Genomic DNA, 19,854 nt, shown 5'->3' with positions numbered 1-19,854 from the left:
ACCATGACTGTACTTGCTAGAGTTCACGATTTCTGCCAAGAAAGAGAAAAATCGCTTTCACTATCACGAATTAAGACGAAAAAAACAGGATGTCTGCTTGTAAATTATAATAAACATCAAATGCTTGATGGTGGAGAGATGATATGATGATGGATGTGATTTTAACTGTTTTCCACTACTTTATACAGTAAAGTGTATTTATGAAGAAATGATAAAAGACAATAGCTATGGCTGCCGCAGGTTTGTCATGTGTAATTTATAAATTGAACCTGGGAGGAGTACAGTGTGTTTTGCCTTCAGTTTTGTTAAGCTTTATAAAAGTTTACGTGACGAAAAGAGTTCGTGCAAAATAGAAGGTGGAGAATGTACAGCATGACTAAATTATATTAATTGAACCTTTACTATATGTTCATACGATAACACAGTCTATACATGTAGCAAGTTGTGTGTTTTAAATAAACACTGTCGGGAAAATGCCGAAACAGAAACATTACTCTTAATTTATATAACTGCAAAAACATAGTTAATCTCACCCTTTAATATTTATCATTTAGACAACATTATTTTATGTAGAGAAGGTTTGAAAAAACTACAATAAAAAAGTTTACACAATTTTAGATAATTTTCGGTATATAGGTTGATTGATTGATTTAGTTTATTTTACTTCGCGTTTTGTGCCTCTTGGCTAATTTGCGAAGATGGGGATGAGTGATGAAACGATGAAATGGATGAATGGACATTCACAAACAACCAAGCCCGACCGGGATTCGAACCCGGGACCCGTGGCGTCGCAGCGCGATGTGCTAACCACTCGGCCACAGGGTCGGGCTTTTCGGTATATAGAACCAGGCGCAAGTATATACACACTATCAAAAATTCTGTCAGCAATTCCCTACAAATAGACATATAGTCAGCTAATATCAAAGAAGAGGCGGGGGACCTGTATCAGCGGCTTGCAACTATTAAATATCCATAATATTTGTGCATATGGTTTGACAGTAACTGTTTTGGAAAAGTCTTGATCATAATGTGATAAAGCTAAATTACAAGTTAATTTTGTCGGTAAATTTCTCGTATCGGACAAACGGCTGAAATTTGCTAGTTCATTTAATTTGAATATTCGTACTTACGTATTCTGCATTGAGAAACATTGCTGAAAGTGGCATTTCGCTTATTTCACGGAAATAAGCTCTATTTGCGACATATCGAGTAAGTTTTCTTCGTTTCTTTTTGCCTTCGGTAACATGCAAAATGGCGGTCACAGTTTCACTACCGTACTCGGCATGCAGTGTTTCCACCCCACTGCACCCAAAAATACCTACATAGCCCCACAAACCATTGACGCATAGCCCCACGAACCATTCATACATAGCCCCACGAACCATTTCCGGTAAGGTTAGGTTAGGTAGGGTCACTATAGGTTACAATAGTTAAAAATTGGTTTCGAAAAAATATTCATAGCCCCACACACCATTCTCGCATAGCCCCACGAACCATTGACGCATAGCCCCACGAACCATTGACACATAGCCCCATGAACCATTGACACATAGCCCCACAAACCATTTGCGGAAACGTACCTTCTTCAGTTACAAAAACACGTGTTTGGAAACACTGACCGGGATTACGTCATCAGACACAGGCTACATCCACCTGGAAGTAAATGGATGCAAGAGCTTTCGTGCATCGGTCACACATTTATATCGAAAAATAGATGATTTACCGACAAAATTCAATGAACGCTGCGAGAAAACACTTCCCCGAACTTCCACAAGTCTATAGAAACTGCATTCGGTAAGTAATTTCTCCTGTAAATTTGAAGAAATCCGTTTGTCCGATACGAGAAATTTACCATGTTGTCTGTTTTCATTTATGCTTTTCAATGTATATGTATAGTGGTTTTGTTTCTAATTCTAGAACTCACCATTTGTTTTTTGCAGTATACTGTCTTATGGTAATTATCTTTATATTGATACCATAATTTTTGGTGTCATGTGTCAAACTTTACAGAAGTATCCTATATGAGTTTTTTTGAAGTTCAATAGTGAAAGACATTTTCAATTTTCACTTTTATGAAACGGAAATCTGCGACAACACATTATGTCATTACCAGGTCACTTTCTATTTTAAAAGGTTTTTTTGGTGTTCCATCTTTCATTACATAAGATAAAAATGACTTAAATCTTGATTCAAACAGCAAAATGTAAATAAATAACTCTGCAAATGTAACAGAGATGACATGTTACTCATCAGATTTTGGTAGTTCTTGCTATATTTAATGCTATTTTTTAAATGTATATGCACACATATATACATAACAAGAGTGTTACGAGCCAGCATTAAATGCTAAATCAGCAAATACCAGCTAACTCCCCAGTGACGAGAGGTCACTGGGACAGTCAGAAGTTAGTGGCCAGATAGTCGAGAGCACGTAGTCTTAGTGTGTGCACTGTCGAGTGCCAGCACCGCAGTGCACAAGAGGCTGTGTAAATTATGATTTTATTTAGCTTGATTGCATCATGTAGGAAGTTTACATACCAGCTGTGTATAATTTTGATCATCTGCAATATCATGCCTAATGCGATGTATTTTGGAAATCAAACAAGTTATTCAGTATTATTGTGGTGTTTATATCGAAAAATGAGAAGGCCCAAGTTCCTTTTGTTTTATTGTGATTTCATCATGTTACGAATTCAATTTTTACATGGTTTGATTTCGATGTATGTATGTTAACACATACTGCGGAGTTTTAGAGATTACTTAAGGTTTTGTTCAAAATATGCTTTCATGGTTAGGTTAGGCAGGTTAGATTTGGTGCCCTTAGCATTAAAATAAAGTCCCTAAATGCATTCTACTAAGGTTCCGATTTACTTCTACATTCATTCCCACACTTCTACGATATTTACTGTCACTTGTCAACGGAGAATATCTTGTCCATGAGAAGTGAGTAAGGTAATTTTCAAGTTGTTTTTTCAACATAAGTAACTTTTTTTCGAGTCCAAACGGTGCTCATTACTTTAAGGAAGGTTCAAATTTCGTGTGACAATGATTTTCAAATTTCTACGATAATTAGTCTTTGTGCTAGGAGAAATCATAAGACAATCGGAACCGTTACTGAACCAAATGTTACATATTATGCTGTAAAGTCAGTGGGGCTAGCAAATTTCAAACGTGACTGTATATTATTGTTATTTTTCAGATGGAGACCAAGACACCATTAACTTGGCTGGAAAAGGATTGAAGAAACTTAATAAAGCAGAGGATGATGATGTACATGTCACATCATTAATATTAGATAACAATGATTTGCAGAAATTGGATAATGTTGATTCATATATTGGCCTTAGGAAGGTAAGACAGTCTGTATTACACTTTCACATTATGAGGACTCAACACTGCAGTGTTTTATCTAACCTTAACCCAATTTTCTGTAACACACACCTAAAATTTTTCACAAAATCTCAATTTATGGTTATTGATTTGGTTTATTTTACTTTGCTTTTCTGCCACTTTTGGTTAATTGTGAAGATGAGGATAATTGATATGTAGATATTGATGAAGCAACATCAATGGTCATTTTGATACTAAATTCACTTTTACACCCGTCATAAAAATAACCTTACGTTCTCCTACATGACATGGTGATGGAGGGTCAACTAACGATATTTCCACTGAAATTTTTGGTTGAAGTCCTGGTCTGAGGATAAATGTTTCTTCATATTTGTTTCTTAATTAATTTAAATATTCATCATTCATCCTTTCCATTGTGATGAGCCTAAATAGGCAGAAAAGTAAAATAAAACATACATACATGCTGTAATACACCTGAATCCTTTTTAGCAAGAAATTGACTCATTTTGGAAATATATCGAAAAAATATATCTTGGAAAAAAAGGCGACCTGTAGTAAACATTTGATTTAATGCTTTGCGTAGCTCATTATGATGTCAGGGGTCCTGGGTAAGACAATTTGTTGTGTCACTGTGTTCGTCCCACCACATATTCCACTGATTCACCGTTCATCAGTGCAGCGATCAACATAGAGAAGTAGGAAAGTCAAAATAGCCAAAGATAGAAAACAGAAATAGTGATTAATAGCTCTGTACATAGTGTGCAGAAGGCATAAATTCCAGGAAGGAGCTGTGAATGTGTTTCTTTGGAATTAGTTCTGAAATTAGACCCATTTATAGAAGAAATTAGATTAGTTATATTTTTAAAGTTTCTTTTGTTGTGGCTCAAAGAAGTAGATAATTGGCTATTTGTCTGTGAGCAATGCAGATTGGACACGAGATGCAATATTGCACATGACTTGGATATTGTCACCCCATGAAGTACACTATCTTGATATTTATTTTGGTAGTGTCAGATTAAAAAGTTAGGTCTGAAACTAGTTCATACTTTTTTTTAGGAATTTGAAATGGATCAATATCCACTTTTTAAAGGAATTTTACATTTTTTTAATTTGGTTGTATTATTATAGAAACCAATTTTCTACATGTGTCTCAAACAGTTTAAAACGTGAAGGCTTATTGATGAAAAAATACAGATCTTCAATGAGTCTCTTATCTTGTACTTTTTTTCCCAGCTTTCTGCAGCTTACAACCAGCTCCACCGGATGTATCCAATCTCAAGGCTGTGTAATCTGTCTCTGATTAATTTGGCTCACAACAATATTGTTAGTGTAGAAGGTTTAAGAGATTTAACCAATTTAACCGTGCTGTGTCTGGGTGGCAACTGCATTAAGGTAAGAGTAGGAATTAGTTTTCTTTGGATTTTTATACTTCTTTAGTCATGTATTATTTCTCTATTTCTGCAATTGTAGTGTTTGCTTGCCCTATTATTTTGTGTGCAACAAAGAGAATGTGTAACCTTCCCTCCATTAATTATGCTCGGGGTGTAAGGGCTGACCTTCCACGTAGTGCACCCAAATGTCAACCTCACATCAGTACACCCTGGACTTCAGACTAACGAGGCTCTGAGGCCAGTATAATTTTGTTTGTATTGTCCTGTTCTTTTGTCCTTATGTGTACTGAGTGCCCCTTTACAGCCTCAGCTTTTAACGAAAGTCAGAAGATTTTAATATTTTATGATTTTAGTTCTGGAACGTTAGAGTTATGTGTAACGATAAGGGGCTGGACCCCGTATAATGTGACGGGTGCAAAATAGCCTTAGTGCTGATGCACCCACAATTTTAAATTCAAATTCAAATTCAATTAATTATGCTCAACAAACCTTACATTTACCCTCCCTTACACCTTTAGTAAGCAACAATATAAAGCAATTGTAGTTTGTCATTTTAATATTCTCCGTAATTATTTTCAAAATGGCAAAGAAAATCTTACAAGGCAAAGTAATGTATATTAGTAATTAAGATGATAGTATACAAGCACCTCCATGATGGTGTAGTTTTTACATTGTTGTCTTTTAATGAAGGGACCCCAAGTTCGATCCCCAGTGGAGGCACATTGCATTGTTTTGAATCCAATTTAACTGTAACTCCAGTCCCAATTAGCCTATCTGAGCATAAAGTGAAACAAACTTCTTGACAAACAGCTGACAAATTCGTGAAGATTAGGCACACACAGGAGATGTACTACGTGAAATTTTCAGCGAAAAATGCAGGCTTGACCAGGACTTGAACCCATGTCTCTGGCAGACTGTGCCATTGCTCTGCCACTGAGCTACCGAGCCGGCTTGGCTTCGCCAGATTTTTCACTGCCGCTGTTTTACGTGTACTTTTCCTGGCCGAGCCTGCATTTTTCTGGAAATTTCTACGTAGCTGACAAGATAACTTGTTAGCTACGTAGAAATTTCCAGCGAAAAATGCAGCCTCGAGCAGGAATGTTCTACAAAGTGGTCTATACACACACACAGAGCAAATACAGATGATGAAACGTGAATAAAACAGCCAATACATGGGAGGGATAGGGTCTTGGATTCAACTGCAGTTTTGTAAATGAAAAGGTGACACATGGAATTGGCTAGAATTTCAAGAGTAACAAGTTGGCATGCTTCATTTTCATGTCACTTTAATCCTTAAGGTGGTGTTTACAAGCTGAAGCTAGCTGTGGCAGAGTGGTTAGCACATCACGCTACGATGCCAGGGGTTCTGGGTTCGAATCCTGGCCTGAGCATGCATGTTTGTGAGTGTCCACTCATCAATTTCATCATATCATCACTCATTCCCATCTTTGCAAATTTTCCAAAAGTGGCACACGAAGCGAAGTAAAATAAAGCAAATCAATCAATTTACAAGCTGAAGAAACACCCTGTAAGGATTAAAGTTACACAAAGATGAACCAGTTTGCTTGCTGTTATCTTTGCCACCAGCTGCATGCTTAAAGGAGGTCAGAAACAGAATGTAGAATTTCTAGATTCAGATTGAAGTCAAAGTTTGTTTAAAGTCCACTTCTAGCACATAAGGCTAATTGGAACTGGACTTAGAATTTAAAAATTGATCCAAACCTGTAAATGCAGCTCCATGGATAATCAATCATACCTTGTACCTTTTAATTTTTAGATGAGAGTTTGTAGCTAGAACTGCACTGGATTCGAATTTAATAAATTTTAAATTACTTTTTTGTTAGTATATTGAAGATTATATCAGTAAAATAATAATTTTTATATTGTGACCGTAATTTCAGACTATTGACCACTTGAACACCAATGTGAACCTTGAAGTTCTAGATCTGTCGGAAAATAACATAAGTTCTGTTTCCGATATCTCTCATCTGAAAAATATCAAGGTAAGTTTTACTTGTAAGTTTCATATTATAATAATTATGCCAGCTTTGTACTGAAATCACATAGCTATTTTGTATTTTCCAAAGAAATTATAGAGGAAAACATTATTTTAAGTAATGAAAAAATCTTTTTAAATGGTTAGAGAGCAGTCTGTTAGACATTCTTAATAGTACTGTGCAGATATTAATTCTCAATGTAGTATTAAATTCCATGTAATAGTATTGTCGTGCATACTATGTGGGTGTAGCAATTTTTTTTCCCCAAATTGACATCCACCATTCAATTAAGAAGTTGGTTTGGAAGGAAATATTAAAAATATTCAAATTATTGTTCTTATCTTTGTTGTGTATCGACATTATAATCCATCACTATCAGAAGCAGCTTTGTAAGAATTTTTTATGGTAGAAGTTAAACTGAATTTTATTTTCCAAATGTAATTTTTGTTAAACAGACTTGACTTCCTAGGATGAAAATTTACTTTGAAATTTTTTTGTTTTTTTTTCATCTTTGCAAAAATAAATCAGGAGGTTTAGTTTTCATGATTTATCCTTCCAAAGTCAAAGCTATCAGAATTATTTACTTTCAAGTTGCTAAGTGGTCATTTTATCATTTAAGGTGGCTACTCAAATCATCAGTCATTACTCATCATTAATCATCAATCGTTCATTAATATTATTAATTATCAAGCCTGGCAAATTTTATGTCCACAAAAAATTGACATAGATCCATCTGTAATAAAAATGGCAGGTTATATGCAATGAAGAAATTTATGTTCTGTTATTTATTCACAGAAACTTTATTTGCATCGAAATAAAATATCAACATTGCAATTCTGCGAGCGTTATTTGCCTGTTAGCTTGGTGACCTTTACATTGGCCAACAATCAGATCATTGATCTAAATGAAGTGTCTCATCTCAGTCATCTTTTTAACCTCGAAGAGTTCTCGATAATGAATAATCCTTGTGTCATGATGACTGGCAATTGTATGTATCCTTTCGCAGTTTTTTAATGTATTTTTGTGTGTGAATGTACTTAGTCCTCTATAGGTGCCAGCAAAGCTACTCTCATAAGCTGTATACAGATATGAATGCATGTATTTCAGATTAATAACATTACAGTATTAGTGGAATTAATTAGAAGAATTTTGAAATCGATGTTATGTATTCATAGAATTTTCACGTATTTAAAATAGGAATATGCTCATAGTTCAATTTTTACTTTTAGTTTAATTCAATAGATTATTTATTACCTACAAAATGGAATGTTATGTAAATATATTAAAAGTACTTCATATTAGTATAGATATATTTTTTGTACATCCAGCTTGGCCAAAAAAAAATAATAGATAAATCAGTAAATTGTTAAATTCATTTTGTTTTATTCTACTTCTTCTGGTCTAGAAAGTGATGATATATTAACCATGCATCACCTTTGCAAAGCCACTTCAGTTTATGTGATTTCTTGTGTTTTTTTAAGAAATGGATTTTTTCTCATGCTGGAGCAGTATTTGTCCTCTATTTTGTTTACCTTTTTATTTATTTCTTCAATGGTGCATTCTGTGAGACAAAGTGAAGGAATATGGTGATTGACAATTTGCTTGCAATGTCTCTGCTGGTGACTGTAGTAGGTAACAAGTAATACTAATATTTTTTATAACTATTGAAGGTGAATAAAATTCATATTAATAAGTTGTCATTGTAACTTTCATTTGTAATCGATAATTCTTGAAAATATAGTATGCAGTTTGGTGATTATAAATCAAATTCACAAGATAGGATTTTATTCAGTCAATACAAACATGTTAAGGATAGGATATTGTTATACTTTTACTTTTTTGGAGCAATTTTACTATGCCAGAAACTTCCCCAATTTCTTTCATATTTCGCATACTCAGTAATTTATCCCTCGTAAACATGAATCTGCAGTTAAAATTTGGCACTCATGTCTAGAACTTGCAAAATAAGCAGGTCCGTGATCGTGACCGACACCCTCGATTTCTCAAGATAACCAATGTTTATCGCAAGATTTTGTGTTTCGAATACTTAAAGAACGAAATATATATTCCGGATATTACTACGACCCCAAATTTTAACTGTTAGCCTAATCTAACTGGCCTAACTGTGCATGGTTCATGGGGCTATCCTTGAATGGTTTGTGGGGCTACCCGTGATTGGCTTGTGGGGCAACCCGTGCATCGTTTGAGGGGTGTAAGGCTAATTGCGACCATGGACTGTCAAAAAATGTCAGTTTCGTAGCACTTGAGCGACAAACATTTTTTCCTCCCTTTACGTAAGAAGCCATCTTCCTCACATGAACAACTCAACGCTCCCTACACTGTTGCCAAACTATCCTGTAATCAAACTAGTCCACAATTTCTACACATGAGCACCAAATCTTAACTCCAGATACGTCATCAGGACTCCATAATTAGTGAGTATTCGAATTATTAACAAAATTATGACATTTTCTGGTATTGTAAAATCGTACCCTTTTTTTTTTCTGTCACTGCATCTTTCATTAGTACTAAATTACAAAACTTGGAAGTATTCATAATTGGGAAAAGAGAGACATGGTAGTATATAAATATAGAGAAACTAGTTCTCACTTTATCTGCGAAACTTTTTTTTCTTCTTTGTTCTATTAATTTCAGTGGCCACTGCCACCATCCTCGTTGGAACTTGCTGTACTGTTGCTTGGCGTCTATCTTTTGTTTGTAGTTCTCTGGCTGCCGCTAGGTGCGCTGCTGTTAACTGTACATCTGCATCTGTGTCGTCTGCTATTTCCCGGTGTTAACTGTTATAGTAGGAGAATCCAAGTGTGGTGTGCCTGTCCACTATCGATGTTTAGCTCGTGCGGAAGTGCATTATGTCATGTGTTTCCTTGATTTTGGTGTCTACGAGTGTGTGGGCAGTGTGTTTGACTTGTAGTAGCTGATAAACTAAACAAACACAAACGGTACTTCCTCTCCCCCTTTGATAACCCAAGTGTATAGGATGAAGAGTGAGAGTGCAAGGCACATTACATTGGCAGATCCATTTGATGCAAGAAAAGCCCAATCCACTACTGGTCTTGCTAAACACATCAAATACCATAACTATAAAATTCAAAAGGTACAAGTCAAACACACTGCCCACACACTCGTAGACACCAAAATCAAGGAAACACATGCCATAATGCACTTCCGCACGAGCTAAACATTGATAGCGGACAGGCACACCACACTTGGATTACCCTACTACAACAGTTAACACCGGGAAATAGCAGATGACACGGATGAAAACGTACAGTTAACAACAGCTCTCCTAGCGGCAGCTGGAGAACTACAAACAAAAGACAGACGCCAAGCAACAGTACAGCAAGTACCAACGAGGATGGTGGCAGTGGCCACTGAAATTAATAGAATGAAGAAGAAAAAACAGTTTCGCGGATAAAGTGAGTACTAGTTTCTCCGTATTTATTTGGAAGTATTGTCAAATCATAACAATGGTTTTGAAATGAATGTATGATATGTAAAAGTAGTGCAAGAATCTATTCCACATACATAATTCTATGACAAGCCAGAGTTAAATAACAGTAATTCGCTTCCCCGGTATATTCAAACCCGTAACTTGCCAGAACATTCATTTGAGAGTGAAACAAAGAGTGCACAATTAACCTATTGATCTGTGCCTTGTATCTTAATTTAACCATTTTTATAATAAAAATTAATATTTTTCTTTCTCAAGAGGCATGGCGTGGAAACAGCCTGTAGGAGAATGTAATATGTGTGCATGTCGGTTTGTGATAATTTTTCTTAACCAAGTTATAGTGGATTTGATTATAGGCCATTTATTATTAACTGGTGCATGAATCTCAGGATCATAGATGGATATGTTGTTAACGTAAAGGAAAGGTAAGGATGCTTATACTTATTTTATTTTGCACATATTTTACGGTATTCCACAACCATTCATCTAATTTCAGCATTTATATTTGCTAACGTTTGTGCATTTCTCTAAGTATGTCTGTTACCCTCAATATTTGTGGGGAGGCTGTTTTAAGGTGGCAGAAAATAATTTGAATGCCCAGTTACTACCAGTACATATGGTGTGCTTTGAAAACAGTGCAGTAGTTCATTTTTAAAACATGTAAAGTATTATAATTGGGTCGTGGTTGTGGAATACTGTTCAAAATTGCAAAAATACAACAAAAGTAGAGATATATAAGTGCTGGAGGTGGTGTATTAAATGAACATTGCCTTTGTTACCAAATAATTAACAATTTTAATGCCAGAAATTTACATTAGTTTAAGTAGAACAGTTTTATCGCAAAACAAGCCAGTAATTTGTAACAACATTAAATCAGCAGGGTGTATGTCAGTGCTAATTACTTTTGTCATTGGTAGGCTAGAATTTTAATGGTTGCATGTTGTTGTTTTTTTTTTTTTTTAAATAAGGGTGATATGTTCCCAAAATATATAAAAATTCATGTTATGAAAAACTAATTAAATTAAGGTGTTTTGTTAGGCATAAAATAATATTTGGCCATTTCTATGTGACCCATTTTTTGGGTCATGTTTAGCATATTTATACACTTATTTTTTACAGAGTACTGTAAGAACTTTGCAATGTTGCATGTTTCAGGGTTTGCAGAAATGCTGGCAATGGTATATTAACTGCCATTAGTTGGCAAATGGAATTTTGTATTTTTTACAGACTCATTCTTGGAACTTTGTGGACAAATTGATAATCTATGCAAATAATTTGTTAAATTAATCCGACTTGTGGACACTAATGAGAAGTAATTGAAAGTACACAACCACCAGAATTGAATATAAATGTTTTGTCGTGAAATGCATGCCATTAATAAGAAATTGTTCTAATATGAATTATCTGAATATGAAGTAAAGTCAGTTTTACAGCTTCAGATAATATTTTTAGTTATTCAGCTTTGTATAGTATCTTACTGTAAAAGTACTTACTGTATGTTTCACATATCTGCTTTTGCTAGTGACTAATTAATAGAGTTGGACAGATTTAATTTTTTTGCCAACCTTCTAGCAAGGTCTTCTTCAGACTCTGCACCAAGTACAAATGAAACAAGGTACAAAACAGGACGATATATATATATACACAAAAATTACTCCCCTCTAGACACAAGACTATTAGAAAGTTGTTTTCCTGGAACATTCCAGCAGGTGGCCTTCCCTTGTCAACTGTACTTCCACCTGGCAGGCGATTTAGCTAAACATTTTCTTTCGTCTGGAAAGAGGTTAGACTCTTTATCTCACGCTCTTTATCCTTTCTTTCTTCATTCTTCTTCCTTCTTCTCTCCTCTTTCTCTCTTGTCCTTTCCACTCTTTCAAACACCGTCTTCCATTCTTTGTTTATCTTCAGTCCACCATTCCAGTTCATTGTGACTTCTTCACCTTTCTTCTCTATTTCCTTGGCCTCCTTCCATTTTCTCACTAGTATTCTCTTCTCCCTTCCTATCTGCTTAGCCTCATCCCACTATATGTCATGTCCTGTTTCTCTTGTGTGTTTAAATATCACATTTCTCTCTCTCTCTTAAGTTGTACATCATCTCCATGTTGTTTCAACCTGTCTTTCAGCCTCTTTTTCATTTTTCCTATGTACACACTCTGACATTCTTTACATTTCAGTTCGTAGATAATCCCTTCCTCTTCCTCTTCTCTGTTTTCCTTTTACTTGTTTGCATTCTTCGCTATTCTTAAGAAGCTTCTCCCTACCTTCCTGTAAGTTGTTTAATTCCCACTTTCCTAAGCACTTTGCATATCTTTTCTGCGGTCATCCCCATACTCCTTTTTCTAAACCACCTCTCTTTTTTCTTTCTCTTCCTCTTCCAATTTTCCCCTGCCACTTTTCTTCCTCCTTCTGTTTATGTCCAGTTTATCCTCCTTCTTGTAGTCATTCTTTTCCAGCTGTTTCCATAGGCTATTTATTTTGCCTTCTTTTTCACATTCTTTCATGCATATTTTCTTGATTCTGTCCTCCATATTTTTTATAAAATTTATTTTTGTCACCTTACTTACATCACTTCTTTTGTGGCAGAATACCCCTGCTGCACACTTCTTCTGATGCCAAGCGATTTCAATTTCTTGTCCTCTCTTCCTTTTTATCAATATATCTAGGTAGCTAATCTTGTCTTCTTCTTCTATTTCGAGTTCCAACAATATCCCTCTTTCTTCATCTTGTATTTCTTTGGCAAATATGTCGAGCTGTCTCTTCGTTCCCTTCCATATGCCAAAACAATCGTCCACATATCTTCAAAACAGAATTATTTTGTCACCTCGTTTTTCTACCACTTTCTTTTCCCATTCATTCATAACCAATTCAGCCAATGCTGGGCTTAGGCTAGAACCTATATTCAGTCCTTCACTCATTAACATTATTTTATCCCCCATTATACTGTAACTGTTATTCCAAATGGTTTCCAGCGCCTTCACTACCCTTTCACTATCCCATTCTCCTATAATTTCTTGTCCCATTCTCTTTTTAACAATGTCCAAAACGTGTCCCCTCTTGATGCTTGGGAACATGAACATACTTTTCACGTCTAAGCTAAACATTGTCGTCTTCATCTCATTCAACTTAAGTCCTTTTATGAGGTCCCCACTTGTTCACTGCTCTGCTTTCTTGCTGTGTTACTAACACTTTAATAACTTTCTTTAATTTCTTTTCCAAGGGTTCCAAAATATTGTTTCTGCATTCCATTACTGGTCTTAACTTTATCTCCTCTTTGTGTATCTCTGGAAAGTCTTAAAATCTTGGTAGTCTTCCTGTCTCCTTTATGCACTTCTTGAATCCTCTCCTCCTACAGTCTTGTATGACCCTTTCTCTTATAGTTTGTTCTTCTTCTGTTGCACAAATCTCCTCATATCCGTTCTTTTTTAAGTCTTCGTACTTCCTCTCGTACCATTCTCTTTCCGTCACCACAATTGCTCTTCCTTTATCTGCCTGCTCTATCGCCACATCACTTCTTGTCTTGATTTTCTCCATCCCTTCACTTTCTTTTTGACTCAAATTATCTACTTTTCCTCGTTTTTCCATTTCTTTCTTCAGTATGGCTGCTGTTCTTCTTCTAATCTTGTCTTTCTGGTTCTTCTTTTATATGGAGCACTGCTTCTTCATTGTCATATATAACTTCTTCATAATCTACATTTCTTTCTTTAACTTTGAAACTTCTTCCTAGTTTAAAAAAAGCTTCCTCTTTTTTTGATAGGTCTACATTCCCTATTACCACAACTCTTCTTCTGGTATCCTCTTCTTCTTCCTCTTCTCCCCTTTCTTCTTTCCATCCTAGTCCCTCTCCTTTCTTCTTCAACTTTATTTTTATTTTCTATCTAAATTTCTCCTGCCAGCTTTTCATTTCATAAAATGTATATTCTCTGGTAAAAATCGTGAGATCATCTTCAATAGATTTTTCAATTCTTGTCAGGTCCTCCTTTATTATCTTTATCTCCTTTCTTCTTGCCCTTATTTCATTCCATATCAGTTCTTTTTTCATTTTCTGAACCAATATCTTCCATCTCCTGGTGTTACAAACCACTCCCTTCTTGCTTATTTTTAATCCTTTAGGCGCTCTGCCTCTCTCCAAACATTTTCTCAGAAACTTCTCTTGTTCGTCTTTGTGTATTTCTTTCCTCTTGAAGTCTTTCCAGTTGTTAATTTTCGTCATTAGCCTCGGAAAATGTCCAATTATAACACCATTAAGCCACGTTTCCATGATATGAAAAACTCAATTGCTGACCAAGGCAGAAATTTATTGTATTATAAAACATAAACTAAATGTAACATTTCAACCTTCTAGCAAGGTCTTCTTCAGACTCCGCACCAAGTACTTCTTTTTGACTCAAATTATCTACTTTTCCTTGCTTTTCCATCAATGATACACAAAGAGGAGATAAAGTTGAGACCAGTAATGGAATGCAGAAACAATATTTTGGAACCCTTGGAAAAGAAATTACCTAAAGAAAGTTATTAAAGTGTTAGTAACAGCAAGAAAGCAGAGCAGTGAAGAACAGTGAACAAGTGGTGGACCTCCTAAAAGGACTTAAGTTGGATGAGATGAAGACGACAATGTTTAGCTTAGACGTGAAAAGTATGTTCCCAAGCATCAAGAGGGGACACGTTTTGGACATTGTTAAAAAGAGAATGGGACAAGAAATTATAGGAGAATGGGATAGTGAAAGGGTAGTGAAGGCACTGGAAACCATTTGGAATAACAGTTACAGTATAATGGGGGATAAAATAATGTTAATGAGTGAAGGACTGAATATAGGTTCTAGCCTAAGCCCAGCATTGGCTGAATTGGTTATGAATGAATGGGAAAAGAAAGTGGTAGAAAAACGAGGTGACAAAATAATTCTGTTTTGAAGATATGTGGACGATTGTTTTGGCATATGGAAGGGAACGAAGAGACAGCTCGACATATTTGCCAAAGAAATACAAGATGAAGAAAGAGGGATATTGTTGGAACTCGAAATAGAAGAAGAAGACAAGATAAGCTACCTAGATATATTGATAAAAAGGAAGAGAGGACAAGAAATTGAAATCGCTTGGCATCAGAAGAAGTGTGCAGCAGGGGTATTCTGCCACAAAAGAAGTGATGTAAGTAAGGTGACAAAAATAAATTTTATAAAAAATATGGAGGACAGAATCAAGAAAATATGCATGAAAGAATGTGAAAAAGAAGGCAAAATAAATAGCCTATGGAAACAGCTGGAAAAGAATGACTACGAGAAGGAGGATAAACTGGACATAAACAGAAGGAGGAAGAAAAGTGGCAGGGGAGAATTGGAAGAGGAAGAGAAAGAAAAAGAGAGGTGGTTTAGAAAAAGGAGTATGGCGGATGACCGCAGAAAAGATATGCAAAGTGCTTAGGAAAGTGGGAATTAAACAACTTACAGGAGGTAGGGAGAAGCTTCTTAAGAATAGCGAAGAATGCAAACAAGTAAAAGGAAAACAGAGAAGAGGAAGAGGAAGGGATTATCTACGAACTGAAATGTAAAGAATGTCAGAGTGTGTACATAGGAAAAATGAAAAAGAGGCTGAAAGACAGGTTGAAACAACATGGAGATGATGTACAACTTAAGAGAGAGAGAGAAATGTGATATTTAAACACACAAGAGAAACAGGACATGACATATAGTGGGATGAGGCTAAGCAGATAGGAAGGGAGAAGAGAATACTAGTGAGAAAATGGAAGGAGGCCAAGGAAATAGAGAAGAAAGGTGAAGAAGTCACAATGAACTGGAATGGTGGACTGAAGATAAACAAAGAATGGAAGAAGGTGTTTGAAAGAGTGGAAAGGACAAGAGAGAAAGAGGAGAGAAGAAGGAAGAAAGAAAGGATAAAGAGCGTGAGATATAGAGTCTAACCACCTTCCAGATGAAAGAAAATGTTTAGCTAAATTGCCTGCCAGGTGGAAGTACAGTTGACAAGGGAAGGCCACCTGCTGGAATGTTCCAGGAAAACAACTTTCTAATAGTCTTGTGTCTGGAGGGGAGTAATTTATTTTTGTTTGTTTGTTTGTTCGTTTGTTTGTTTGTTTGTTTGTTTGTTTGTTTGTTTGTTTGTTTGTTTGTTTGTTTGTTTGTTTGTGTGTGTGTGTGTGTGTGTGTGTGTGTGTGTGTGTGTGTGTGTGTGTGTGTGTGTGTGTGTGTGTGTGTGTGTGTGTGTGTGTGTGTGTGTGTGTGTGTGTGTGTGTGTGTGTGTGTGTGTGTGTGTGTGTGTGTGTGTGTGTGTGTGTGTGTGTGTGTGTGTGTGTGTGTGTGTGTGTGTGTGTGTGTGTGTGTGTGTGTGTGTGTGTGTGTGTGTGTGTGTGTGTGTGTGTGTGTGTGTGTGTGTGTGTGTGTGTGTGTGTGTGTGTGTGTGTGTGTGTGTGTGTGTGTGTGTGTGTGTGTGTGTGTGTGTGTGTGTGTGTGTGTGTGTGTGTGTGTGTGTGTGTGTGTGTGTGTGTGTGTGTGTGTGTGTGTGTGTGTGTGTGTGTGTGTGTGTGTGTGTGTGTGTGTGTGTGTGTGTGTGTGTGTGTGTGTGTGTGTGTGTGTGTGTGTGTGTGTGTGTGTGTGTGTGTGTGTGTGTGTGTGTGTGTGTGTGTGTGTGTGTGTGTGTGTGTGTGTGTGTGTGTGTGTGTGTGTGTGTGTGTGTGTGTGTGTGTGTGTGTGTGTGTGTGTGTGTGTGTGTGTAAGGTAAAAGGAAACGCTCACCGGACAGTAGGAAAATTCAAAATTTTCGCTAATTTATAGCATCATCGGTGTGAGAAGAAACAGAAGACGTCTATAAATTAGCGAAAATTTTGTTTTCCTACTGTCCGGTGAGTGTTTCCTTTTACCTTATTTGATTTTTACTTAGCCCTTTTGGCCCTCCTTGCTTTTATCCATTATATATATATATATATACAAATAATGAAGAAGACAGTAAACACTTACGACACGAATAGAAATAATTCAATATTTCGCGATCTGATTGCCTATCCAATTCCACCATCTCCTCAATCATACCTGACAACCCCCGCACCCCCACTTTCTACCTCCTCCCGAAAATTCACAAACCTAACAACCCCGGGAGACCCATTGTGTCCAGCTACAATTCACCCACTGAACGCATATCAGCCTTTCTAGACTCTCACCTCCAACCCCTCGTCCAAGCCCTGCCCTCCTACCTCCGTGACACCAACCACTTCCTCAACATCATCCAAAACTTACCATCCCTACCACCCAACACCATCCTCACAACAGTTGATGTCACATCCCTTTACACAAATATTCCCCATGCCCATGGCCTCCGTGCCACGCAATCATTCCTTAACAGCCGACCCAAACCCCACAATCCCAGCACTCACTTCCTGATACAACTAGCCAACCTTGTACTTACCTGCAACAACTTCTGCTTCGGTGACCAACATTACCTGCAGATACGTGGCACAGCTATGGGTACCCGCATGGCCCCCTCTTCTGCCAACCTGTTCATGGGCAGGCTGGAACAGGAATTCCTTGACTCCCAGCAACTGAAACCACTCCTCTGGCTAAGATTCATTGATGACATTTTTCTCCTCTGGACACATGGCGAACCCTCCCTCACAACATTCCTAAACCGACTAAATGAGTTCACCACCCTCAAATTCACCTGGTTCCACTCCAAAGACCAAGTGACCTTCCTCGATATGGACATCCACATTGCGGGAGACCACTTGGAAACATCCATACATATCAAACCAACCAACCACCTCCAGTATCTCCACTACTCCAGCTCACACCCCTACCACACCAAAAAAGCCATCCCATTTTCCCTTGCCCTCAGAGGCCAGCGCCTCAACTCATCCCCCTCATCCCGCCAAAACTACAACCTACGCCTGCACCAAGCCCTAACCAACCGTGGCTACCCCTCCACCCTCATCAACGAACAAATCACTAGAGCTAACTCCCACAACCGCACCAAACAACCCAAAACCAACCCTCCAACTCTGATCACCCAATACCACCCTCACATTACGAAAATCAGACATACCCTCCACTCCCTCCTCCCCATCCTGCACAGTGATCCCGAGACCAGAGACATCTTTCGGGAAAAACCTAGGGTCGTCTTCCGTCGCCCCCCTTCCGTCGCCCCCCCAACCTCCAAAACATCTTGGTCCGAAACACCCCCACCCCTTCCGCACCCCTTCCCCCAGCCCACAGGTGCAACAAACCCAGATGCAAGACCTGCCCCATACTCATCACCTCCCCCACCCTCCTGATCCCTACAGCGGCAGGTGAGTTCACCCTTCACCCTAAGGGCACCTGCCACTCATCCAATCTAATTTACACCCTCATCTGTCAAATCTGCGGCAACTTCTACCTAGGCGAAACCTCCACCCCCTTGAATCTAAGGATAAATAATCACCGTTCCTCCACCCAAAACTCCGATTTCACAGTTGCCATCCACACCAACAGCCATAACACCACCTTCAATAACTGCTTCCGTGTTGCCATCATCCACCTTTTACCCCCCCCTCCCCCCCCCCCCCCCCCCGCTCTGACACATCTTTCCGCAGGCGATGGGAAAGGGCATATATAGCAGGCATGCACGCCACTATACCCCCCGGACTCAACTTAGCCAACCAGTAACTCTTTCCTCTCCTCCGCGAAACTACCCACCCACCTTACAGTAAACACTGGCTAAAGTATTTCGTGTTTCCTTTCAACTGTTTCTGGCAACACTGACCGTAGAGACGCTACGGTCAGTATTCTGTGCCTCTACTCACAGTGTCGTCGATCTTTTATCTACCTTCTTGAAAATGCGACTCAGATCGCGAAATATTGAATTATTTCTATTCGTGTGGTAAGTGTTTACTGTCTCCTTCATTATTTGTATTTATCCGCCCTTCTGGCACCATTTCTAACCCTATTCCTGTGTGTGTGTGTGTGTGTGTGTGTGTGTGTGTGTGTGTTATATATATATATATATATATATATATATATATATATATATATATATATATATATATATATATATATATATTGTCCTGTTGTGTACCTTGTTTCATTTGTACTTGGTGCAGAGTCTGAAGAAGACCTTGCTAGGAGGTTGAAACGTTATGTTTAGTTTATGTTTTATAATAAAATAAATTTCTGCCTTGGTTAGCAATTGAGTTTTTCTAAATACTTGAACATGAAATTTAGCAGACTACATTTAAGTCATTACTAGACCTCGGAATTTTAGGTTCTAAAAAGTGTGCTTTTAGGTTCCTAAAATAGGCTCTAAAAATCCTAAAATAGGTCCTAAAAATCCTAAAATAGGTCCTAAAATTCTTAAAGTAGGCTCAAAAAATCCTGAAGTAAGTTCAAGAAATCTTAAATTGGTTCAAAATTCCTAAAAACTGCTAATTAGGTATAGTCACCGGCAATGAAAATGGGACACCTATATCCTGAACTACGAACTATCTTGCATAACGTTATGTGTGTTGCCTAACCCTATGACAGAAGATACCCTTGGAAATTTGGTATTAAAATCCACTCTTCGCCTTATAGTTAGGCAACAATCTTTTTTCATGTTATCCACAAAGTCCACAATTTTTTGTCTGTGAGGATCATCTTATATGCTGAAAATAAGCTTTCAACAAAAGTATAGT

The 19,854-nt window shown here is 37.3% G+C and overlaps 1 protein-coding gene across 2 annotated transcripts in view; it reads left to right on the top strand.

Annotated features, from left to right (window-relative positions):
- Positions 1 to 72: 72 nt before the first annotated feature.
- Positions 73 to 19,854, top strand: part of Cep97 (centrosomal protein 97kDa) — a 44,238-nt gene continuing 24,456 nt past the window's right edge. For both annotated transcript variants that reach the window (XM_083131372.1, XM_083131371.1), the window contains exons 1-6: positions 73 to 240; positions 3,200 to 3,351; positions 4,585 to 4,743; positions 6,644 to 6,745; positions 7,535 to 7,731; positions 10,553 to 10,636. In XM_083131372.1, the coding sequence (XP_082987498.1) occupies positions 228 to 240; positions 3,200 to 3,351; positions 4,585 to 4,743; positions 6,644 to 6,745; positions 7,535 to 7,731; positions 10,553 to 10,636 (707 nt within the window). In that variant the 5' untranslated portion in view covers positions 73 to 227. The remainder of the gene's footprint in view (positions 241 to 3,199; positions 3,352 to 4,584; positions 4,744 to 6,643; positions 6,746 to 7,534; positions 7,732 to 10,552; positions 10,637 to 19,854) is intronic.

Source organism: Lepisma saccharinum, chromosome 11 (assembly GCF_977018435.1).
Source record: "Lepisma saccharinum chromosome 11, izLepSacc3.1, whole genome shotgun sequence".
Classification (NCBI taxonomy): domain Eukaryota; kingdom Metazoa; phylum Arthropoda; class Insecta; order Zygentoma; family Lepismatidae; genus Lepisma; species Lepisma saccharinum.
This window is presented reverse-complemented; position numbering and strand designations above follow the sequence as displayed.